Raw genomic sequence first — 26,038 nt, forward strand, 5'->3', positions numbered from 1 at the left:
ATATATAGATAATTTTTACTCCCTCAGATCTGTAAGGTGTTGCTAAGCATGGAGACTGGGACATGTGGATAAAGCCTCAATCTCTTTACTTTCTTTACCTTTCATTAACAAGGCAGTTCAAAGTGGGTTAGATAATAAAAACACAACAATAAAGTAATTAAAATGTCATACAATAACCAACTGAGAAACTCACACGGTTAGTGATAAACACAAGGAGAAAACAGCAGACAACAAAGTTAAACGTTTTGCAGTTCCTCCATAATCTCAGAGTAATCCGCCATTGTTGTTGTTACATATGACGTGTTTGGGGTCGGAGGTCAGGTTAGCCGTTGGGCTAATGCATCAGCATTTCACATAAAATAATTTTTTCGCTATCCACATGAATGCATGAAAGGGAAATATTAACTGGAACATTTATTTAAAAAAAACAACTAACTTTTGCCCTAAAATGCTGTTTCCATGAAGAAGCTTTGCAAAAATTGTTAAAAACTTTCCTGTTTTAGAAGAAAATGTTTCCGTAAGAACGAGGCCTTAACCTCAGTTTAGCTGACGCAAACGGCACCTGATGCCTCTTATATTTAAAAACCTTCAGTTTTACTCTTTTAATATGTTCGGTCTTGTTTATTTTCATCTGTATTTTTACTTCTACTGATCTTTTACTTTTTGTTTTTGCTCATTTTGTTTGTAGTCTGTTAGTAGAGAGATGGCTGATATATCAACATTAACATCAGTATCAGCTGATGTTAGTTATTTTCTTTTGGCACATTGGTTCTGGTACCAGAAATAACACTGGGCTGATATGTATAATTAATGTTTATGTCCGTCTTGTTACTGTTTGTGTTCATGTTGAAGGAGCGGAGGAGGCTGGTCACGTTAAACTGAAGGAGAGATGCAATGTTAGTTGTGTTATCAGTTTCATGGTGTTGAAAGGGTAGGGAAATATAAATACTGATAAATGTCTGCTATCAATTATAATATTAATATCATGTACCAATATTTACCCAAATTTTTATATCTATTGAAGATGACTGCTGTTTAAAGTGGAGACTCTTCTATGATTTAACATGCATTACATTTACCTGGGCAGGTAATTAACTTACTGCTTTCAAATATTATCCATTATCGTCATTAAATGACCATCAGATGAGAAAATCTATGCAGATATGAAAACATGTTCATTTTAAAATGATAAAAGAATCTTTTGCGATGACTGTTGTTGTCATAAGTGTGTTAAAGAGCCGTGGAATAGAAACGTTTTGTATATTTTCTGCATGCTTGCTGCACCCAAGTGCAGGTGTCATGTAGGCGAGACAAACTAATGCTGATGTCAGTGTTATGTAAGAGCTGTGATGTCATCGCGCTGAGCTCCTTGGCCTGCTTTCATGGTGAGGTCTGTCGTTTTTAAATCCATAAGGTCAACACAGCAACGCAACCTGACCTTCAGCACACACCAGCTCCGTTTCCACAGGTCAATATTTACTGCACTGTAATTGCTTCAAACATTGTTGTCAAATAAGATGGAGTCTTATAGTGCCTTCTGGTTGGATGTACAGATGATTTTTCTGAAGTACAAATAAGCTCCCCTCATTAATATTTATGTTTCTTCTGTCTGCAGAACTCGGAACCTCTCTGGTGGTTCTCCGAGACCTCGACAAGCAAAGAAGATCCACTTCATTAAAAACATGAAGCAGTACGACACCAGAGGCAGCAGGTGGGACACAGACAGAAACATATTATTGTTCTGCACCTTTAACCTATAGATTATAGAAATGCTGTGCAAAAACAAAGTCTGGTCCAGTTTTTCTGTATGTCACAGTTCACTTTTCTGTTCTTTGTTTGTCAGCATGTTTCTGTGACGGCGTATTAGGGCGAGTGTACATAGAAAAAAAGAGAAAATATCTGCCAAAACACAGAAATTATTATATTAATCTCAGAAATTTTCTAGTAAAAATGTTTTTATTTATGAGTTTCAAAGTCAGAAATTTGCTAGAAGAAACTCAGAAATTTTGAGATTAATCTCAGAAATCTTCTACAAAAAACACAGAAATTTCTGAATTTCAGAGGCCTAAATTTACCAGAATAAAACTGACATTTTCAGATAATCACAAACATTTTCTAGAAAAAACAAGGCAATTTATGAGTTTTAAAAGTAAAAGAAAAAAATTGCTAAAAGAAACTCCAAAATTCTGAGATTAATTTCAGAATTTTTTTATTAAAAACTTAGAAATTTCTGAGTTTCAAATCTAAAGTTTACGAGAATAGACTCAGCCGTTTTGAAATTAATCACATAAATCTTCTAGAAAATGTCTTGTTTCTAAAGTAAAAAACTTCGGGTTTTGAAACTCAGAAATTTCTACATTTTTTGGCAGAAATTTACTCTTTTTTTTCTTTTAATAATGGCCCTGAAAGGCTTTCATATGTTTCTCCTCGTCCTTGATCAAGTTTGAAAGTATAAGTTTAATTTTAGCCAACATTGTTCCACTGCTGCAGCCAAGTGTACATCCAGGTGTTGCAGCATGTTGAGCCTTCCTGTTCACACCGTTTGAAGTTACTGAAGAACAACAACAATAGAAAGGAAGGTCAGGCCAGCTGGCTGGCACTCCAGCTCTCTAAATATCTGTGCAGCTTAAACAGAAGTGACACGAAGGCTGCAACAAACACCAGTAGGAAGCATTTTGGCGTGCATGCACAAGTGTTATTGTCAGGACTAATCACTCACTGCTACTCCAAAGAAAATTATGTTGAAACGGCAGAAATCCAGATCTGCTCTGGGACATCTGGCGTTTGTTTTTAACCCGCTGAGCTCCACATTCCCAGCAGTGAGTCACTGTTGTCCATTGACAGTGGACTGGCACTTGGAAAACCTGTGAAGCATTTATGGAAATATACAGATGCAAGATTTAGCAGTTAACCTGTTAGAAAATCTTAGTTATTATGTCTCAAATCTAAAAATGAATCTTGATGTTCAGAGTGCAGAGTACATGCCTTAAGGCTTTTATTGTGAAGGTGTGAAGGTGTAAATTAGACGCTTGTCAAACAGCTTCAGGCTCATGTTCTTGTTTTCCTGTCATGCTGAGTATAAGCAAGCTGTGGGATAATCTACGCTGCTACTAGACATACAGACCAGACCATCCTGAACATCAAAACACTCTGAGAAAAACTACCTGATAGGCTACCAGACGCTACAGGAGGCAGAACAGTCGAGTCATTTCCTGTCTCTGCATGGAGAGAGGACAAAAATATCTTAAAAAGCTTTTAGCTTTGCAGCTCAGGTTGAAATATTTTTGTGTCTGAGATGGTGTGTTTAAGAAACATTAACAAAATTATTTGAAAGGGTTGTAATGAAACGCATAATGCCCCTAATTGACAAACTAAGAGCACTGGTCCATGCTTTAAAAGCACTTTAGAGTTCGCCCTGCTAACGTTTGAGTTAGCAGGGCGAACCTTAGAACCTGAACTGTTCTGCATATGGTTCAGGTCTAATTATTTGGTAGTGATGCCAAGAAAAAGCCTTTTCTGTGTCATTTTTTAAAATTTCCATTGACTTTAAATGGAATTTGATAAGACAAATGTTGAGTTTTCATCAACAAACATTAAAAGTGTGTTTGGAAATAAATATTTCCACTGTTAACCTCCTCTTGTAAGAACAAGGAAACCTCTAGAGCAGATTATGATGTAAATAAAAATGTGGCAAAAAATGAAAACAAGTTGTCTATGGGTCAGGAGATAATTTCCTGGTGTGTATTTGCATTATAAAATATCTATGCTCAAATAAAGGTTGCATTTTCTTAAATTTTCACTGACATAGACAATAGAAGGAAGCGTGGCACTGCTGGGGAAGCCTGGACTTTGTCAATCTGAAGTGTTGACTTCTATTCTCGTCCTTCCTGCAGAGAGCATGAATTAAATCTGGGCATCAAGAGAGCTGAGGACAATTTATCACAGTGAGAAATGATTGTTGTAAAAACAGGTCCAGCTGGGAGCGTTGAGACGTGTTTGTAGTTCAGCCAAGATTATTATCATTAACTGGAATTAAACATCATAACGATAAATCAGAATTCTTATAGGAAATTTATCACGATAAATGATAAACATTACGATAAATTCCCAGCCCTTCATAAAACTTTTGCCTTAACTGAGGTTCAAAACTTCCTTACATAAATGAATATTTATCTCAAATGTTTTGAACAGAAGGAAAAGCGTTAATAAACCTACACCAGTCAACAAAAACATTTCATTTGTAACAAAAGTTTGTTTCCCTCTGGTGTTTTCAGAGTCTGGTTGCTCTTTGATTGCTCCCTCCTTCGGCTCGTTCTCAGACATGATGCAGAAATTCAGTCTGACAAACGGAAAACCCCCGCTAGTCTTTATTGTGCTTCTCTTTAACCTTTAGTGAGTTACAGAATGTTTAGCTGGAGCCAGAATAAAGACAAGCTCAGCAGAATGCTGTGTTGAATTGAGAGATCAGTTCCTTCTGTTTCTTCTTGATCTGATTTTATGTTATGAGCTAAAAAATAAATTCCTTCATTAAATCTCAGTTTTTGCTGCAATTCAATTTTTCGGTTTCCTCCAACTTGATTTATTGCCACCGTGGTTCCTGTTGCTGCACATCAGCTTGTTTTTTAAACAATTCAAAAAAAATAAAACAATATTTTCTGATAGATCTGTGTAATTTACTCTTTAGCTTTTTTTATTTCTGTTTTAATGTTCATTCAGACTGGTTCATAAAAACACACAACTATTTTTAATGGAGTTTAAAATTAAACGTCTGCGAATAAATAAATAACATGTACTTCAGGGGTGTCCAAAGTGCGGTCCGGGGGCCATTTTCGGCCTTCTGAAGGATTTTGTGTGGCCCCAGGCCCCAACGCAAGTTTAGATGGTTCATGCAGATGTACGCTTTTTTATCTAGAGAAACATTTTTTCTTTTTACAGATAAATAACATCTTCTTAAAAACAATAAGGTAAAAATTTCTGCAATCTTCTTAGTTTTTGAGGAACTAGAACTTCAAGCATCGACCTTCTTTTACTCAACGCAAATCATTCAGCCCACAAAAGAAAATAATCAACCTTAAAAAAATTAGAAACTGTGTGCCTGTCTTATGATAACGCAACTGTGCAAATCCTTTTTTAATTTTTTTTTCTCTACAATTATTTAATAAAAAAAAGAAAGAAAAAGGCCCAAAGACTTTGGTTTTTGCAGATTGAAAGTTTCAATTTACCGATTTTGGCCCAAAAAGTTTAGATAACACTGGTGTACTTGTTAGTTACAAACAAATAAATGCAACTGAACAGGTTTAGAAGTATAAAACAGCTTCCATGTTCCAGCATCTTTGCTGAACCCAAAACGTTGTCTGATGATTGATAAATGTTTTGGGGAATGATCTGCTCCTCGTCCTTTTCGACCAGCTCTGCATTTGAAATTTCCTCCATTTTCTCAACCTCACCATCTTTTTCACTTCTTTTTACAAACTGGATGAGGGTTTTAAAACACCCAGAATACCGACATGAGCAAAATGACGTCGATCTTTGCCATACATTTTGGTGTTAAGTTTTGGTTTATCGCCCATTCCTGCGTGTTCATTTTGAGCCTCCAGATCTCCAGTTCAGATCTGGAGGTCTGTTGTGAAGTTAGTTATGTAATAATGCCACTGAATGTCATGAAATGTGTCCTAACAGCTCGGTGAACTTGGGGTCTCCCCAGCTGGGTTCTGACTGCAGCAGCCATGTTGTGATTGGTCCGCTGTTTCCTCTCCTCTGCCTGGTCACTTCCTGTTCTTGACTTTCCCACTGATCATCAGAGACAAGCTGGGCGACCGTGTCGAAGGTCCGCTTTGAGATAAAAAAAGCCTATCTGAAAACAAAGCATCTTTTATTTTTTCATTAATCCCTCATCCATAGAGCCAATGTCAGCGCTAATCTCATAAAGCCATGCATGTCATATTAGCCAAGGTTTCCTTTAAATCTCTGTTTAATTTGTGAATATTGTTAAATCCAGTTTATGTAACCACTTCAGCAGATTTGCTGCTCTCTCTGCCAGCGTTCTGATTAACTTCAGAGCTGATCTGGCTGCGTTTTAGCGTAGCATCTGCTTCGTTTTAGCAGTTTTAAAACAGGCTGCTTGTAATTTCGTGGACATCCTCATCGTTTTGCGTCACTCCGACACTGGCCTCTGTTTCAGAGAAACACAAGGTCAGTAAATATGAAGTTGCCCGAAGGCTTCATATTGAAAACAGATTAGCATGTGTTTTGTGTTTTCACACACTTGTCTTAATTGTGAGCCTGAGTGTTGGAGTGTAAACATGTTTCTCCAGAGCGGCGCTCCTCGGGGGTTTGACCTCTGGAGGAGATGCTTTAAAAACACACACACACACTCTCACGCTCCAGACGGAGCACTGATGAGATGTCACAGTTAACATATCGAAGGCAAAGATGCAAGAAAAGCAAAAACCACACAAAATGAATTGATTTTTAAGTAAGGGTGAGCATTTATCATATCATTGATCATTTATTGTGATCAATTTCTTATAATTAGAATTTTAATTTCTCGTTCTCATGATAAAGCTCAATGAATAATATTTGAAGCCTCCCAAAACTGCCTGGATTGTTCGTTTTACTATTTTCTCCATTGCCTTTTCAAAAAATGTATCACTAAATATCGGTACATTTGAAAATATTTGTGCAGTTAAGTGATAAAAATCACATTTCTTTATGTGACTGGTGTCTTAAAGAAAAATCAGAATGTTTTTCAAGAGTGTTGTGGGGTTGTGAGGTTGTGGTTGCTGCGTCATGCAGTCAACCATACAATTACCTAAAAAATAAATAATAAAAAGTTCTTATCAATGCTTTTATTATTATCACAGTGGTGCCACAAAATATTTTGATAAAACGTTATGTTCATATCGCCCACCCCTATTTTTAAGACTTTCACCTGATACCAAACACCTAACTTTATCGCACAGCTCAGTTCTCCAAGTAAATTATAGTCAATCTTTGACGTTGTGGATGAAAATGCATGATGTCCTGGCACTGCAAGAAAAATAAACTCATTAGGTAGCTGAAATTAACAATTCAAAACAAAAACCAGGCCATGCTCAGGATTTTTGCTCATTAATTTACATGGTTGACAGTCCTGCTGAATAAAGGAGAAGCACACACCTCCAGGCTGCGTGGATAGGCTGGTTGCTGGGAGACCGAACCATGTTGGGTCTTTCAGCTCCTGTTTTAATGCAGAATGTGATTTTTTTTTTTCTACATCATTATGAAGCCCTGATGTCGTGTTCAGCAATGGGGTCAAATTGAAGGAGAAAGAATGAGGCACCAGGGTTTCTAATTTTATTTCATTTTATATAATTTGGAACTCAATTTATAAAGAAACAGCTTCAACCTTCAGGATATCAATCTAATCAGCTGAAAGTGCTTTATGAAAGGCAGATTTTCAGATGAATATATCTGAAAGCAATCTCTAGTTTATATAGAAATATCTTCGCCTCCCTGTCCTGACAGTTTATCCTCTTCAACATTAAGGCTAAAACTGATGGTGGAGGTGCAGAAACTTCCCTTGTTTCCCCAAAAAACACATATTTATTCGGAAAGTTAGACTGTGAGGAGACTCTTTAGCACAGGTATTAAACAACTTTAAAATGATATTATGATGCTAACAAAGTACAGCTGCAATGTGCCAGACAATATGATGAACCTGTGAAACGTTCTAGTGTTGGAGAAAGGTTGACGCTTTGTGAAGGAGAAGTGAGTATAAACTGGGATAATATTAAAAAATATTAAAATATCCAGAAGAGTTATATATTTGTGTGGAACAAAAAATAAACACAATTTGACCCAAAGGATTCCCCCTTTCTTTGGTTCAGAAAATATTAAAATGACCAGATTCAAGGTATCAAACATATTTACCATCCTCCTAATAAACAAATAATGGGTTTTAATTAATAATTTGATGTAACAGCCAATAACGACAATTTGAATGTTTACATTTTTAGGATACATTAATTTTTGTTCTTAAATTGCCCCATATTAAACAATGTTTTGTTTATTGCTTGCTCTGCTGTAATTTTTCAGACTAGTTGCCACATTTCTCTTCATAATATTAAAATATTACATTACCCAAGTGTTGCATGGTTGCAGAATTACTAGCATGGATAGATAAATGAATTTACCATGTAAATATGTCCAGGAATTGAGTGAAATAATAAATAAACTTTCAGTTTTCAGATGCTTCATGGTGTTTGCCGAGAGCTTCTTATCTCAGCTGTTTGAGTCACAGCTGTGCTTCAGAGTTGATTGTCTGCGTGTGTTTTTGTGAGATAACGACGGCCGCTGCTCCCCTGAGATCCTGCAGCCCAGCCAAGCCTCGGTTCTGCTCTTATAAATGGAACCAAGCGGACAGATGTTAACCGGTTTGGGTTTGGACTGTTTTGCATTTCAGGATTGTGCTCATCTGTGCGAAGAGGTCTCTGTGTGCTGCCTTCTCCATCCTGCCGTACGGAGAGAGCTTCTACCTCAGGTAATCAACACACTTCATTCAGAATCAATCTCAGCAGATTGAAGGACTTGGGACGGGGACAAAGGGTTCAAGAAGAGAAAGAAAGCCGGCCACAGGACGAGATAAACTGGAAGATGTCATTTCCTACTTTAAGACAAAGGAAAATGAGAGAGGCAGCAGTTTGGAAAGCTGACATGAAGCCATCAGGGTTAACCTTGGATGTCCCTGATGACTGACGCAAACACGGCGACATAATCACAAATAAACATCCTCAAAGATACCACTTAGTTCTCATACAGACGCTGAGATACAAACGCAGAGGAGGTGTTAAGTAAACTTCATTCTGATCTTTATACACTTGGTTTCTGGTTGATATCTTTTTGCACGCCATCACGTCTCGTTGGTGTGATGCTGCAGAACAACAGGAAAACAACCTGATAATTATCATAGCCTTACTACTGCCCACACACACACAGATGCATACGTGGAAATGGTTTGAACACACACACGGTGGTTGAGGCAGATGCGACGCCTTCTGGGGTTTTTTTCTGTTTCACCCGCAGAGGAAATGAGCTCAGACCTCACATTTTATCAAGTAGATGCGGCTGTGATCTGGAACTGGAAGGATTCAGCGCCGTGGTTTCTGTGACCTTTCAGGCACAGACACGTCCCACTTTTGTTTTTAGATGCTCTAATGTGTATTTACATTTCCTAGCTCGTTGACTTGATTTTTACAAACTCTAACTTTATGTTTCTCAGTTGCTTGCAGAATGAGTCATGTGCCTTGAAGTTTTTCACTTTTACTAATGACAAACTGAAATTGGATGTGGTAGACCTACAAAGATGCATCAAACATTGGTCATGGTTTTCAAAATGGCTTTGAGATATATATATATATATATATATATATATATATATAAACCTTCTGAGTGCTGCAAGTCATTTGGGGTTTGTTTCCACCAGCTAGATGCTATAAAATTGTCACGTATTTGTGACAATTTTATAGCATCTAGTTTGAGTGGTGCAGAATAGCTTCAGCTATTCAAACTGAATCAGTCACAATGGGTGGTAAGTGAATGCGAATATACATGTTTACGTCTTGGAACCCGATCTCCTAAAGGTCTCTGCATATATAAACAAAATCTACAGGCAAAACGAAGCAAACTGAGGAGAATCAATAAATTTAGTGTGTAAATCCTGTTGTCTGTCTTCATGAATATGCAAAACAAAACATTTGCACACAGAGGTATCTGCAGTCAGCAGGAGGAATAGATACAATGACAGAGTTGGCGTGAGAGACGCACATTTTTGCTTTGAGTGGATCTTCCGTACAAATCAGAAGTGTTTATCTCAGGGTTTCCACCAGTGTTTTATAAGCCTGGCGGGCCACCAGGCTTTACTTGCCCCCAACCACAAGACTAAGCGTTGTTTGTTTGTCTTAATTACTTTTTACAGTCAGAATCAGAATGCTTTTTACTGTTCATTTCATTTCAGAAGACAATAAACAGACAAAATATAACCATTTAAGACACCAGTAACAGTGATAGCAAAGAGTTAAGGTAGATTTATATACATCAGTTATCTTTAGCAGACAATATTCAAAAATATTATGGCATTTGATCGACCTACAGGAAGACTAGTTTTATTTTACTGTATTTTCTTCCAGATTTCCTTAACTTAATATTTTTAATACAAAAAGACGTTGGGGGAAATGGTGAACTGCCAACCTGCCCCTACCACCAGGCTTATCTAGATTTCTGGCGGAAATCATGGATCTTATACACAAAGTATTTACAGAAAAAAAGAAAATCAAAAGTAAATTTTTCATTAGAAATTTGAGTCTGTATATACAGGAACTCTGTTATGCTGTCGGCTGCATTTGTTTCAGTTCCCTGCCTCTTTTTGTGCTTAGTGACCCCACGTTAAACCACCCCAGGAGGAGACACTCCTCTGGGAACATTTCCACCACCCTGGAGATGCTGCCGGGACTCGAGGGTTTCCAGCTGGACTCTTATGGGAGGGTAAGTCTCTCCTCTCTTCTTTTCCAAGTCCTCTGTCTTCAGATCCATTCATCTACTTTCTTGCCCCGTCAGTCGGTGTCCTACGCCCAGTTCCTGTATCCCACCAATGCTCTGGTGAGGTGCAAGCCGTCGTCAGCCAGCGACCTGACGCTGCAGATCCCCATGTCCAGGAGCACACACAGCATCCCGGGCAGGAGCCACCCGCCCAGCCGCCTGAGCAGCACCGTGGGACTGGATCTGGGTAACGAACGCACACAACAATGCAAATGTAATGCAAAAATAAGTTATTAGGAACAAATCCTGAAACATCATCAGTGATTTTTGTGATCCAAACATTTTATTTGGATGAAACTAAGTTAATGATTAAAATTCTTAAGAGCAAATTAACACATAAAAACTATTATTTTATATTAACTTTGACTTTCAAGTGATGCGATGTTATTGATTAATTTTTACAAATTCACTTTCAATACTTTTACTATTTTAAATATTCCTTAAATATTTTTCTTTTGTTTTTGACTCAGCTTGAGGTGTTGGCTTTAATCTTAATAACAACATTTATTTAGTTTTTGTCTGTTTTATTTATTTCATTGCACAGCACTTTGGCCAACGGTGTTGTTTTAAAGTATAAATCAAACTGTGGCTTTTGGTATTAATGAAACAAAAGGATGAAGTTTTCCAGATGTTATTTTGTCCCATTATTTCAGCAGAGCAGGTCTTAAGGTAATTGTCTTTATTCATTTTTTTACCTTCAGTCCAGCAGAAAAAAAAATCTGCACACATTTTACACAACCTTTTTAAAAAAGTCTACTTAGCTTAGGTGGTGGTTTTTTATTGTCTTTCTGCAAAATGCATGGAAGGATTTGGTGCAGCGTATGCTTCTCCATTTTATCTGCATTAATGCTGGAACCACAGAAGTTGAGTTTTCCCAAAGGAAACGATGAAACTCCAGAACAGAGACCGACTGCAGGGACCTGTTGCTGAAATGAGTCTAACTGCGTCTTTTTTATCTTCTGCCTTTCGGGAAAAAGAAAATCAGTATTTCTGCCCCGTCTGACCACAGTCCATGTTTTTAACCCAGATATTTCTGAATATCTTTGGAAATCAAAGCTGATTATTGATGAGATTAGTGCAGAACAGTTGAAGTGACTTTGGTGAATATCTATTTTCTCCCCTAATGAATGTATTCTGCACTCTAGTATTGACAGAAACACGTTTACTTTTTCTATCATATTCTCAGCAGTTCTTTAAAGTGTGTGTACTAAATCATGTTTTCAATCACTTGCTGACCTTACCTGACTTTTATTATATCATCAATGCACCTCAGCGCCCCCTAGTGTCTGTTTATTGTGTTAAAAGGCTGAAAAAGCTCAGTGCCAGTCAGAGGTTTGCAGTCAGTTTGCCACATTTAAATTTTTCAGATTATCAAACAGATTTTGTTATCAGACAAAGACAAACTTTTTCAAATGATGATTTTGTTTATTAAGAGAAAATCAAATCAATCTGGCTCTTAGTGAAAAAGTTGTGACAAACCTAAAACATTTTCAGCAGCTGGAGACGTTTGTTTTACATTGATGTGGAGGAATTAGAGGTGGATTGTCCTGCTTAATAATCCAAGTTGGTTTTAGTTTGAGTTTTATCTGTTGGTTGTACAGAAGGATTTTCAGCTTGAGCAGGATCTGTTTGACTGTCAGCCAGTGGTACTTTTTCCTGAAATGCTGTTTGTTTTACCGCCAATGTAATGGAAACTTCTGTGTTTATCGTCGGTCCGCTGAAGATTTTCCCAAAAGTCCTGGGATCATGAAGATGTTTTTTTGGCAAATGTGAGATGCATCTTTGTTTCTTTTGGTCAGCAGTCGATTTTTTTCCTCAGATCTTGTGGATGCAGTTTTTGCCTTTCTTACTGTTAAATCATGAATAATGACCTCATCAGAGACAAATGAGGCCTGCAGAGCTTTAGATGTTGTTCTGGGTCGTTTCGTGACCTCCAGGATGAGTCAGAACTTCGGGAGTCCGATCTCTCCTGGGAAAGTTCACCACTGTTTCATGTTTCCTCCATTTGAGCGGAGTGGCTCTGACTGTGGTTCACTGAGGTCTGAGACATGACTTTTTAACCATTTCAACTCTGATAGATGTCACTGACTTTATTTCTCATCTGGGCTTTAATTAACCAAGATTTTTTGCACTTAATGTGTCAGATTTTAAGATTTCTCACCCTTCTTCATGATGTCAGACTGGTTCTATCTAAAGGATATAATGGTGTGTTCTTAATTATTCATTTTGAAACTACCTTTTTTGTTGGCTCAAGTACACTTTGGTATTATAATTAGTTTTATTTGAGACACTTTAGACCCCATAATGGACTGGCTGCCTGTCCAGAGTGCAGACCTGTTGCAATAAACAAGAAAACAATGAATCGCGTAATAAATTAAAACAAGCTCAATAATTTTAATTTTCATGATTTGTCATTTTTCCTTCCAACAAAAAACGGGGGGGAAAAAGTTTAAAGAAGGTGTTTGGATCTCAACAGGCCCTTTTTCTGAAGAACAGAGACTTTATAATTACTTTTCTATGTTGTTTCTGTTGTTATGTCTATTTTGGATAAAATGTTTTCCACTTCCAGTGTCTGAGGTTATTGATCTTTGAGAATGTCTTCTTGCATTATTATACTATTACATTACATTGCTTGAAAATGGTCCCTAAGCAACAATATTATAATTTATTGCAATAACTTTATAGTCACATAAATCAATATTTGTCTCATCAGACGGTAAAACATTTCTCCAGAAAACATTTGTCTTGCTCCATGCGGACCACTGATTTTGACATTTTAGTTTTAAATTTGAAAATCTCTACATTGACATCCATTAGGACATTAAATGACTCTAATTTCAGATGCAAATTATATGGTTTTAGATATAAAAAGTGAATCCAGGAAGTAAAGCCAGAGGGGCAGGAAGGCAAAAACACAAAGACAGATGAAGGACGCCACTGGAGGAAGTGAAAACAAATACAGGATGGAGGGAGGGACACCAGACAGCTGTGCTGGAGTTTGGGTCAGAGTATATCTCAAACATATGTCACATCCTTTATCTGTAAACACACACGCACACAGACAGAGGATTGTTTTAATATAACACAGCTGTGTGTGTGCGGGTTGAAGAAACTAATTTGTGTCAGCATGCACACTGATGTAAGGCTGGCATTTTTAGTTTTCCTGTGATGTAATATTTCATCCTCTTTCATCTCAGTTTACATGTAAAGTTAAAGATGCCAGAAAATTACAGAACCTCCCTCTGTCTTCAGTTTCTGTCCGTTTATAGGCGCAGCTGCAATAACCGAGCTCATCAGAAGGTCGGCTAACATCTGCATCATGTGACCTCTCTGCAGGTTGAGCAGCATATAGTTAAAAACAAGATGGCCGTTTATTGATCTTATTGTTCTTCATGGTGTAACAACAGTTTGTGTACAGAGTCCTCCATCTGGAAAGATGTTTAAAAAATAAGTTCTTCTGTTGTTCCACCTGCAAACTTATTAAAAATAGTCTTTAATGTAAGTATGTTTAATATGTAGAAAACAAAATGGCCTCCTTCTCGGCCCAAGGATCCAGGAAGTGATTAATTACTAACAGTATGTTTGTTTTTGTACGCGTCTGATTCTGTTTTGGTTCAGGTGTGGAAGACGTGTCGGAATACGACCCCAACCTCCTCAGTGACCCCCAGTGGCCTTGTGGGAAACATAAACGGGTGCTGATCTTCGCCTCCTACATGGTAGGAATTCACACTGCTGCCGCATTCAACCGCCGTCCGTGTTATTTATAAGGCGTATTCGTATTTTTGGTTTTTTGTTTTGGACACATCCATTGGTCTCATCGTTCCACGTCCCAATGCCCGACACCTTTAGATGATTGATGCTTTCCGTACACTGATACTTTATGAAAAATCTATTTTACTCGATCTAATGCTGTGTGAATGTGTATAAGAGGAATAGTCCAGATAATCCGAGCTCTGATGGTGGGGCAGCTGTGGTTGCATCCTCTGAGCCGACCTCAGGCTAACATGCTCTGAGCTCTCGGTGTGACGCCAGCGTCGCTCTGACCTGCCGGGCAGCTCCAAGACTTCAGCAGCAGATCCTTTAAGCCCTTTAAGTTGAGGTTTGAAGCCTCTGCGTATCAGATTTGCTCCAGCTCATCACTAAACACCTCGTTGGCGGGTCACGGTTTATCCTCACCACCATCAGGGAGACCAGCAGTCAGTTTTTTGATATTCAAGTTGAGATAGTTGAGTTATCTGTGCTTATTTATTGAATTCAGTTTATTTATGTTGCATCATTTCTAACAACTATTATCTGAAGGTACTTTACTGGACTTAAAGCTTCTTATATATACCAATTACTGTAAATTCTGGACTGTTGAGCAGAAGCAATAAACCAATTAATCAGATGATTAATTAGTTTATTAATCATGTGATTAATAAATAAATCTCTTTCTACCAGAAACTGGATGATAAAAGTCTTCAGTCTGGTGCTTTGGTCTGAACCAGCCCTTTTTTGAACAACAATTTTGTTTACACAGATTCACAATTGATTTTATTTGTTGTCTCTGTTGCTTTGTTGATGTATTTTGGATTTTTATAATGTCTTCCATAAAATCTTATGTAAATATTAGTTAGAAATTAAAGTGTAGTGAGAGGGTATACTTGCATTATTATATCATTATCATCACATTATTTAAAGGTGGTGTCAAAACAACAATGGTAATATTATTTTAAACGTGAACTGATTTCTAATGAACTTTTAAAAGCCTTCAAACAGAATAAAAACACTGCATTTCCAAAAACATGACACAATATTGGACTTGTACCAATCCAGTCCATCCGTCTACTGACGACGTTCACTGCTGCGTTTCTGTTTTCCTTTCTCCATCGACTTACTGCAGTTCCTAATTAGGAATATCAAATAGCTCTTTATACCAATAATGCATCATAAATTGATTTCTAAAAGGGGAATAAATACTGGGGTTAATTATGACACAGCTGGATTCTTGGTTTTTCTAATCCTGAAAAGTGGGGTAAATTAGCAGTTGAATAAAAAAAAAAAAACCTGGAGAAAAGATGAAAATGTGGAGCCATCATGAGAAACTCGCCTCCTTTACATCGGTAGAATTATCCTGGAGGCTGCGGCTCAGTTTGATCCCTCTCTAGAGATGAATTAAATGTATGGAAACACACACGCAAACACACACACACAGGCTGAATGTCGTGCTACTTAACTCCTCTGAGAAGATTAATGTGAGGTGGGTTGGTCTGACTCCCACCTCAGTGCAACCCAAGATGTGTGGGATTATTTTTCCACCTTTAAATTATGCCTAATCTGTGGATGCGTCATGACATACTCTCACACTTCTACTGACATTTGAATAAACACAGTTTTAAGGACTAATTAAGGAAGCTTACCTTCATTCATTGCTGTCTATAACAGGTGAGGGAACGTAGGATGAAGCTGACATGGAAGCTTTAGGGATGGATTAGGAGAAAACTGAAGCTGACTTTTTTTTTTGTTGAATGTGTGGATTTATTCACATCCTTAAAAAGTCTTAAGAAAAAAGGTAAGTTGGCCTTTTAATGTGTTAATCGCAGATCTTAAATTTTGTCTTGACATGACTGTTTTTATTTATTTGTTTTTATGGCAAAAGTTTGAGTCACAGTCAGACATCTTCATTTCTTAGACTCACTCACTGCTAACATACCTTACAAGCTAACCAGCTAGGGAAATAACTAGCCACCTAGACAGGCAGGCTACTGCTAACTCACTGCTAACACACCCTCGCTAACTTACTATTTATCTTATCATGTGTAAGTACAAATTTATCGCTGGTTGGCTGGATGAAATTTGTACATTTCTGTGGAGATTTAGGTCTTAAATTACATTCTGAAGGGTCTTCAGAAGTCTTAACTTTGAGTTGGTGAATTCTTCAAAAACCCTGGGAATATAAGATGATCCGAAGCACAAAAATGTGCTATGAAGAGCAAAGAAAACATTTATAAGTAGCTCTGGACTACAAGTCGCATTACCAGATAAACTATATTTTCCAACTTATAGTCTGGAAAATATGTTTACTTCTTTATCAGTTCCTGCACTTTGCACCAGTAGTGATTAGACACAAGAGGATGTACAAATATATGGATTATAATGGGGTCAACCAGATCCCTCAATGTTTTTCAGTGCAGCAGCTGCCCCATAACCAGCTTGAGAGAAAAAACATATTTTATTGCCATTTCTGTTCCCATGTGAGGGAAATCTTTAGCGATATGCAGCAAGGCCAACAACCTCTCATGTTTTTCTTTGTGTCGTGTCACACAAACTGATAGGAGGAAAACATAGTGAAAACAACTGATTTGTAGAAGTTAGAGTGCATAAAAGCAGCCAACAGCATGTTTATTTTGGGCCGGAAATCAAGTCCTGATTGTATTAAAGCTTTGTTTTCCCCCAGTGGCTGCATAGGAGGAGAAAAATGATAAATATTGAACTAAAATCAGAGCAGCAGGAAGAGTTGTGATCATTTCACTACAGGCCTCACATCTGCATCAAATGATTCCCATTGATTTCTGCACAGCAGAAAACTTAGTTAAGCTAATTAATTAAACCAATGGACATTTCTTAAATGTGCCAAATGTGTTCATGTTCATCTTTTGTATAAATCCCCCACAAAGGAGCTTTATGTGAATAGATTACATCTCTCTGCTTTAGTAGACTTTATCCTTAAATCAGGTATTCCTTATTTATTTAGAGAAAAAGACGTATATATGCAGGTATATTTATGTAAATGTAAAAGGCGCAAAGACATCCTGTTCTCAAAGATTAGTGCCATTTGTGACATGCATCACATTAAGAGGATAAAGTTGCCACTTTGTTTCATTAACATATTGCATCTTTATTTTATTGCTGAGCACTTAAGTTGTTTTAAGTAGGAAAAACAATATGGCCCCTGAATACTTTCAACTGTAGGACTGTGGTCCATGTTGCAAAACTAGATGCTAGTTGTAAAATGGTATTTTATATTTTCTCTTTTGTAATGTCAATTTTTCATAAAATAAAGTTAATCCCTCAGTTTCTTTGTTTATTAACCAGCTACAAACTTTTTAAAAGACTACGTAAATCTGAGTTGAGCTTTATGAACTTATTTTGTCATTAAATTAACAAAAATTCAAATTACATGATTCATATTTCACATTTCAGGCATGCAAAAGATGGAGCACAATGACCTTCTCTAAAGTGAAATAAAATCATGAACAAACGGTGTGATGAAGGGGATTTCTGTGAAGTTTGAGTTTTCCCCGTTGTCCTGAATGTTTCTGTGAACAGTCATTTCCAATTTTCCTGTAAAATAATCTGTGTAATCCTGGCATAATGAGAGAAATATTTGCTCCTCTCATTGTTTACATTCTCTTGCAGCCGGCTGACCGTTGTTTGACTGTTCTATACCTCTGCTTACTCTCCATCCAGGGATCATCTTTCCTCTGTTTATGCATTTTTTCCCTCATTATGTTCTTTTTCTTCCTCAGACGACTGTTATCGAGTACGTCAAACCGTCCGATCTGAAGAAAGACATGAACGAGACTTTTAAGGAGAAGTTTCCCCACATCAAGCTGACCCTCAGTAAAATCCGCAGGTAAAGCTGAAATCTAAACACTTAAACGTGTTTTAGATTTTATCCTGTAAGTCGTCTCTGACCATCCTGGATGTTCTGCCCAGCCTGAAGAGAGAGATGAGGCTCGTCGGGGAGGACTGCGGCCTGCAGCCCGTCACCATTGCCATGGCGTTCGTGTATTTTGAGAAGCTGGTGCTGCAGGGTCGACTCAACAAACAGAACAGGTAAATTCAAACCTTTTCTTTCATATTCTTCCTTTTGTTTGTTAATTTTTTGGACTCCACTGTTTCTGCTGTGAGGTCGACTTTCCACATAACTTTATTGTTAAACCCATCTGAGGTCATAATTGATGATAATTTGATCAGTTATTCAGAACTTAAGTATCCATTTTTACCAAATACTTTTTTACTCTTGAGTAATTTCTTGGATGGATACTTTTTACTTTTACTTTAGTAAAAACATGTTGAACTAGTGATACTTTTATGTGAGTAAAATCTGTTTGTCTTTTTTTGGGCGCTCTCGCCACCTCTGCTCTGCTGGAACACTAGCGCCCTCTTGTGGTTTATTTGTTATTAGGATAAAAAAACAAGCTGCTGCATTTATTATATCTCTGATAACCAGCTGTGCCTCGCTGATTATCTCTGCAATTCCATCATTATTTGCTGTGTTAATTGTTGCCCAATAAAATCAGAGCAAAATTTTTGCCTCTGTTCGTCTCATAAAACATTAAAAATATAATTATGTATATTCTTTTAATAATTCAGAGCAAATTAATCAGTTTTCCAGGGCCGGTATCCTGCATGTTTTAGTAATTTCTTGGTTCATTAGAGGGTTTCTGCAGAATTTTGACATGTTGAGGAGTAAAGCTGGAATGATATGACTTAAAAATAAAATCTCAGATTTTTTCATATCAGATCTAATTTTGAATTTTAATCGATTGTGTTCTTTTTTTTTTACTCTCTTTTCTAGGGTCAGACTGCAAGAATATTTATTTAATTCTGAAATAGTCATTATAGTGACAGAAAAAGGATGCATTTGTACCAGAAAAACCTTAAAATTATGTAAAAGAAAAAATAAAGTTTTATTTGGTAGGAAAAAGCTTCCAGTTATCTGCCCTTACCACCTCAGTTTGTTTGGTTTGCTCTTCAAAATAGACTCACTCGAATGTTTACTCAATCATTTCAAAATCCTGCTGCTATTCTGAAACTGACCGGTTAAAAGATTAAGAATGTCCACTAAATATTTATCTGTAAAACTGTTATCAAAGGATAACTTCACACAACATTCCTCATTTAATTTTTTTTTATTTTTCCTGTTGGATGAAGTTACTACTTTATTCTCCTAATATTACAACTTTTTTCTTGTAATTTTTTAAAAGATATTGTAGCCTGACCCCAATATTCCATCAAAGAGTTTATCTGAATTCAAAATGCAAATAAATAGAAGCTGTAAAACTCACTTGTCAAACAAGATGGCCGCCCTGGGTGTGCTGACATAATTTTTCCCAAAATTAAATTATCCAATTTGATTAATCGATAAAATCATCCATGATTTAAAGTGACAGAAAACAACATGGCTGCCCCTGCAGACGCCTGATCCGCCTGACATGTTGTTTTACAGGAAGTTGGTGTCGGCTGCCTGCATCCTTTTAGCTGCTAAGATCAGCAGCGACCTGAAGAAGCAGGAGGTCAAACACCTCATAGATGTGAGTCTCACACACACACACACACACACACACACACACACACACACACACACAGAGGTTGTCATGGTGGTGACTCCTGCCTATGAGTCAGATCAGGTTGCTCATCTGTTTATGTGGTTGTTCCACCTGAACAAGCGGAAAAAGTGGGACTGGATCGCTGAGCTGCAGAATCTGAACTCTGAACCCGGTTCGCTCTGATGGCACCAATCAGCTGGCGGTGACCAATTTAAAAAGTTTAGCTTGAGCAGCTTCTTTTCCTCAGTGCCCCGCAAAATACACATGTTTGTGTGCAAATATCTTAGTGCACTTGAAATAAGACAAAACTAACTGGAAACTAACATTTCAACAAAATTCAGGAGCTTGTTTTAAGTTAATATTTTTTATGTACTGATGATGAAGTACTATACTGGCAGATTATTTCACTTAAAACATGGGAAACATGTTTCATTGTAAATGGAACTTGTCTCTTTTTATTAATATTAAGGAATTATTTACTGAAAACAAACTCCTATAACTTAGTTAGTTTTGTTTTTATCTAGTTTTATTAACTGGAAACTAGATGAGAGGTACTCTAAAATTGTACTTCTCCCTCCACAGTTTTTAGAAAAAATAAACTTTGTGATTCTCTAGTGCTAGAGAAATTCATGGTTATTTTTGTTTCACCGCTTGCCGCTGTGAGAAGCGACTCTGAGGAGCCGAGTGATGCAAATTTACCCAAAACTTCTCTTATCTTCTCGCCCCACTGGATGATTTTGTCATATTTAAAACTCTGTGTTGTGAACTTCTCCTTACTCAACAAGCCACAAGACTTTTCTGCAAAAACACAACACAAAGTTCACACAAAATTAGTCTGTCTGCCACAGTTCCACTCTGACGGTGTAAGCACCGAAATTTTAAACGGAAAGCTAAAAAAAATCTTAATCTTGCTCCTGCTGCTAAAATGTTACCTGCCAATGTTTCTATAACTTTAATTTTGTTTTTATTAAATCTCTGGATGAAAACAGAGAATCAAACATCAAGTTATAAGTTTTCAAGTGATTTTGTGCACAGAATATTGGTTCTTTCTGCTCCTTATGCAGAACTGGACATGTACAGAAATCGAGTTTACCTCTTTATACGTTTAGACATGAAAGGAAAAGAAAAATATTAAAGAAAAATGACTGAATTTCTTGCAAAAAATATTTAAAATTCCCAAAGATGGTTGGTCCTAACAGACAAACTTCTAATGTTTTAAATGTTTTATTTAAAATAGGAATTGAATTATTCGCTTATTGGGGCATGCCATTAGCAATGCATAATAGGTGCATGCATTGCATGGCAGGCACCTATTGTTCTACACCCAATAGAATGTCTCTTTATATCTTTATTTTTCTTCCATTACCGTTGATGCGGCTCGTACCGCTGCGTGCCCACCCACAAAAGTGGTATCAAATCGTGCGGCTCGATGCCGAGAAGGGAGCTATTATTTTTATTGGGGATCGGAGTTACGATGGCGACGTAAAAAGCGAAAAACGAGCAAAATTTCCAACTGCCAAACCTTAGAGTGTAACTGAAAGCAACTGACGCTTTTTTAGAGTGAGAAAAAGAGTGGAATTTTGACCCCAAAAATAATTTTGAAATCGCTCTCATGCGTGCAAAAATTGCTCGATTGGTATGAAAGTCGGTCATGACATTGATACGAATGCCTGCTCCGGTAAAATGTTTTCAAAATTTCCCTAGGGCTTACGGTTTTCGGTCCAGGTGCTTTGGAGCAAAGTTTTGGGACAGGACTAACTGACGCTCCTCCCCAGTGTTTTACATACATTTCTGAAAAATCTCTGAGCTCAGCGCACAACATTTTTCTCTCATCACTGCAATTACTGTGAATGAGCTACAGATATGAATCGCGGTACTAAATGAGACGACAAATAGCCCTCTCATTTGCTTCAAACGGTTTTTGGATCGGCCTTACGGATCCTGAACGGGAAGCAGTCGTTCGGACTGCTTTTTTCATTAAAACTGACAGGGTGTCTCATAAAGTTAGATAAAGTCTCTGACACACACACAGCAGTTACATAGGTTTAATCGCTATAGCAACAGAATACAGAGGAAGGCTGGCAGCTGGTTTGGACAACAAAGACTCTGTAGTTCTAAATATGGCGGAACACTTTAATACAGAGGGCTGAGCAGAAGGTCAGAACTACAACATGGCGGAACACTCAATTATTACAGAGGAGGGCTGAGCTGGCAGTCAGAACTACTTCCTGTTCTGGGCTTTATACAGGTGGATTAACCAAACCACTGTTACACATTGGATTAGTGTGGTTATGAAAATTAAGTTTACTGAAAGTTTCAAAATAAAACTCTGCAAATTCCACTCACAAAAATGCACCGCCATAGGCGGTGCAAAAATAAAAATCTTTTTTTATGTTTGTTTTCTTGACAATTTTTACATCATGTAATTGCTCTTTTTTGTGTTAGATAACTGGTTTAAAGTGAACTGCCTTGTGCATCAGCACAAACATTAGCATTTCACTGCCACCCACTAGTGCACTTCCTTCCACGCATTAGCATTTTACCTAAAAAAAAGATTTTAGCCAATTTATTTACTTATTAGCCATGTTTAGAATAATGATTGGACTGAGTCAATGGGTGACAACATGGTAGTGATACCCCACATTCTACTGATGCCATTTATGCTATTATTAGCATTTTGGCTAATTTTACCGTATGCAACATACTGAATGGTACAAGTACAGCTTAGTCCACATGCTTCTGACTCTCCACAGGTTATTGACTACATTGAAGCTTTCTTTAGCATTAAGGCTAATTTTTAGCATCGAAACGCTGGGTCCAAACCGACGGGCACACTTTGGCAGGCCCCTTAAAATTTCTGCAGGAATTTTCTAGTTTTATCTTTTATTGTATTTTTAATGTTGTGTAAAAAGGTTTAAGTACTTAAATTAAAAATCTACAGAATGTGTCAGTTTTTTTTATCCAACTAGAATAATCAATTACTAAAATAATAATTTGTTGCAGCTGTAAAATAAATAAAGAAAAAATATTGCAATAACACTTTAATGCAAAGATAAACACTGCTTGTTGTCAGGAGTTATTAAGTCTAATGGCTGATTAGATGAAGATTTACCAAAAACTTTCTAAACTTTAACTGATTCTTTAAAGTCGAACCACTGAATTGAGATTTGTTGTCTGCAGAAGCTGGAGGAGCGCTTCAGGATCAGCAGGAAGGAACTGATTTCATTTGAGTTCATCATCCTGGTTGCCCTGGAGATGGCGCTGTACCTCCCTGAAAGTAAAGTGTTGCCTCACTACAGGCGGCTGATGCAGCAGGTGTAGCGGCGCTTGGCCCGGCGGCGCAGCGGCAGTCTGCTGCTCCGTCTTCCACATACACTGTGATCCCATGATGCCTTCTCAGTGGCGCCTTCCACACAGTCCTGAGTGGTGCACAATAAAAGCCTGAGAGGGGAACACCAAAGTTACGGCACACTGTGACATCATCAAACGATTCATCAGAGGTCGGTTTATCAGAGGGATACTGAGACCTAAGACGTTACTGTTCCCAGTATAAACCAGTCATTTAAGATCCAGTTCCCACCAGGAAACTCCCAGTTTGATCCTTAATTTTTTACACACTGTTGTAAAATTTTAAAAAAGTGTTTGTTTGACACGTTAGCAATTCTTCTGAGCGATAAGAAAGACATATTTCTCCCTAAACTAATTTAAATAACTTAAAATGAACATAATTTTTCGAGTACCTGAATTCACTGAAACATCTTAACAATAATAAATAAACAAAAAATATAAAATAGCAATAAACACCTTAAGGTAAATATAGTAAAACACTAGACCAATGTCAATTAATTTAGTGGTTTTAGTGAGCATCTTTTCAGTTTAATTATGCTTGAATATGTGTCACTGTATTAAGGATGGGTGATACTGACTTAAAATTTCATCATGATCATTTTTTAAAAAATGTTGTAATTTATTAAATTCTTCAACATGCATGTAACAGACAGTGAGACAGATGTTGACCAAATGAAGTTGTAAGTTCCTAAGAAGGATCTGAGTTTTTATCACGATAATTTCTGTCATTTAGTGGGGATGCACCGATCCACATTTTTCACTTCCGATACCGATATTTGAAGTTTAGTATCGTCCGACAGTGATCTGATACAGAAAAACATCGCTGAATTGACTTAAAATTTTTATTTTTTTTAAACACAGACATAAATCTACTGAATTATAACATTTATCAAACATGTAAAAAATAAACTGCATCAAACTGCTAAGAGGAGAATTAAGGAGCCAAGCTTTTAAAACGGTTTAAACGTGTCGCCATGATTACTGAGCATTTGACAATCATTTTATTGCACTCCAAGTAATCAGACCAGCTGCTGCCAGATGTTTCTGAAGCGAGATCAACGGAGGATAATTAGGAAGCCTTCCTAGAAAGTTTCAGGACCATCGTCTCCTCCTCCTCCATGTGCTGTGATCGTGTTTATTCATGGACTGAAGGTGTTTCTGGTAGCGCCTGAAAGCATCATCCACCTTTCTGTTCACACTGAGCTGTAGTCAGAAGCTCCAGCTGTGGAGTTTGGATGTTTAAGTGCCTTTGTGTGGTGATTTCATGCAAAGCAGAGCTGATTCAGTCGTCTTCCCGTCCTGTAATCTGTCCTCCTGCTGCACCGACAGACGCTGTGATCAGAAAACATTTCTTCCGCTCTGAACATCTTCCAGCATGAGAAACGCTGCCACCTTTGTCAGCTGTCTGGAAACATCTGTAGTGTTTGTATTGTTGCTAATGGTTATCTCTGATAAGTGAGTTAAAGACATTTTTAGACCATGAAACAGGAACAAACGTTATGCTAAACGTCCCGTTTAAGGGAAGGAACTCATTGTGGCTGCAAACATCCTCATTCTGTGAAGCATCACTAACAAACTACAGCCTTTGTGTTCCTGAGCTGCAGCAGAAAAGCAATAATGAACTCACTCTTGAACTTTATTTATTGTACCATAAAGGGATGAATCTGTAACCAAGCCGAGGTTTCTGTCAGGATGTGTGCAGCTGTTCTTTTCTTCCTTCAAGCTTCAACGTTAAATCGGTTCCTTGAGCTTCTGAATTGGGCATTTTTCCTTTGGCGGCCATGTTGGGGGAAGTCCGGCTGCACGGCACTTCCTGCTGAGCCTCGGTTATTTTTGCACTTTGCCTTTTTAGTCTCACCTCAGTCTTTATTTTGTCACCAAGTAATAATATTTTTCTACATGTGAACAATCTTTATTGTAACCTTGGATGTTCTGAATGAACTGTGTCTCAGAAACGTATTTATTGCTAATAATCCGTCAGATTAAGGAGAATCATGTGCGAGCTGATATACGTAGCTGAAAATTACTCCAAACAACCTGATTCTGATTCTTTGTTGTTAGACTGACATCCATGTTCTTCCACTCATGTTTTTTCTGTTTTGTGTTAAAAAAAAGTGTGTTTGGGTTCGTCTGGAACCGTTTGTTGGAGCAGGAGAGACACTTCCTGCACTGCAAAAAAACACAAAAAGTATTTTTGTGTAGTTTCTAGTACAAATGTCTTGGCACACTTGGAATAAGATAAAACTAATAAGGTATAGAAGCTTGTTTTACATCAATAATTTCTAGTTCTTGTCATATTATTTCTCTTGTAACAAGGGAAATATGTCTTGTTATAAGTTAAATAATCTGCCAATGTAACAAGTACTTTTTTAATGAATTTTAAGAAATTGACTTCAAAAAAGATCCTACAACTTGCTGAAAAGTTACTGTAAGTTAGTTTTGTTACTTTAAGTTTCCTTAGATATTTGCATTAGAAACTAGACCATTAAACTACGAACCAAATGTTTGTTTTCTTGTCTAAGCTGGAGGTTTCTGCAGCTTAGATCTGCTGATTTCTTTTTTTTTTTTAGCCTGACCCTGTTACGTTTTCCTAACATCCATCTTTATGCTTTCATGAGTTGCAAATAAAAAATTAAAAACATGGTCAGGTTTCCTCTCCTGCTCCAACTAACAGTGCTGAATAATTTGCAGTCTGCTCACATTCTGGACAGCAGAGACATTTTTAATGAATTAAGGAAAATAAATGAGCTTCAGACAGAAGGCATTTGATTTAAAAAACAAAAAAAAACTTCAGCTGCCAT

At 37.3% G+C, this 26,038-nt stretch overlaps 1 protein-coding gene and 1 long non-coding RNA gene across 2 annotated transcripts in view; one reads left to right on the forward strand and one right to left on the reverse strand.

Annotated features, from left to right (window-relative positions):
- LOC103130974 (CDK5 and ABL1 enzyme substrate 2-like) overlaps positions 1–24,702 on the forward strand; it is a 38,965-nt gene extending 14,263 nt beyond the window's left edge. The window contains exons 2-10 of the mRNA XM_007542511.2: positions 1,616–1,711; positions 8,444–8,521; positions 10,413–10,521; positions 10,594–10,762; positions 14,194–14,291; positions 18,084–18,190; positions 18,274–18,393; positions 19,790–19,874; positions 23,070–24,702. Of these exons, the coding sequence (XP_007542573.1) occupies positions 1,616–1,711; positions 8,444–8,521; positions 10,413–10,521; positions 10,594–10,762; positions 14,194–14,291; positions 18,084–18,190; positions 18,274–18,393; positions 19,790–19,874; positions 23,070–23,210 (1,003 nt within the window). The 3' untranslated portion in view covers positions 23,211–24,702. The remainder of the gene's footprint in view (positions 1–1,615; positions 1,712–8,443; positions 8,522–10,412; positions 10,522–10,593; positions 10,763–14,193; positions 14,292–18,083; positions 18,191–18,273; positions 18,394–19,789; positions 19,875–23,069) is intronic.
- LOC107834640 (uncharacterized) lies at positions 12,665–22,628 on the reverse strand. Its single transcript, XR_001660450.1, has 3 exons — positions 21,707–22,628; positions 16,297–16,303; positions 12,665–12,676 (listed from the first exon to the last, which is right to left on the reverse strand). It is a non-coding gene; the product is annotated as an uncharacterized LOC107834640 (long non-coding RNA).
- Positions 24,703–26,038: the final 1,336 nt, after the last annotated feature.

This window comes from Poecilia formosa, unplaced genomic scaffold (assembly GCF_000485575.1).
Source record: "Poecilia formosa unplaced genomic scaffold, Poecilia_formosa-5.1.2 Scaffold703, whole genome shotgun sequence".
Classification (NCBI taxonomy): Eukaryota; Metazoa; Chordata; class Actinopteri; order Cyprinodontiformes; family Poeciliidae; genus Poecilia; species Poecilia formosa.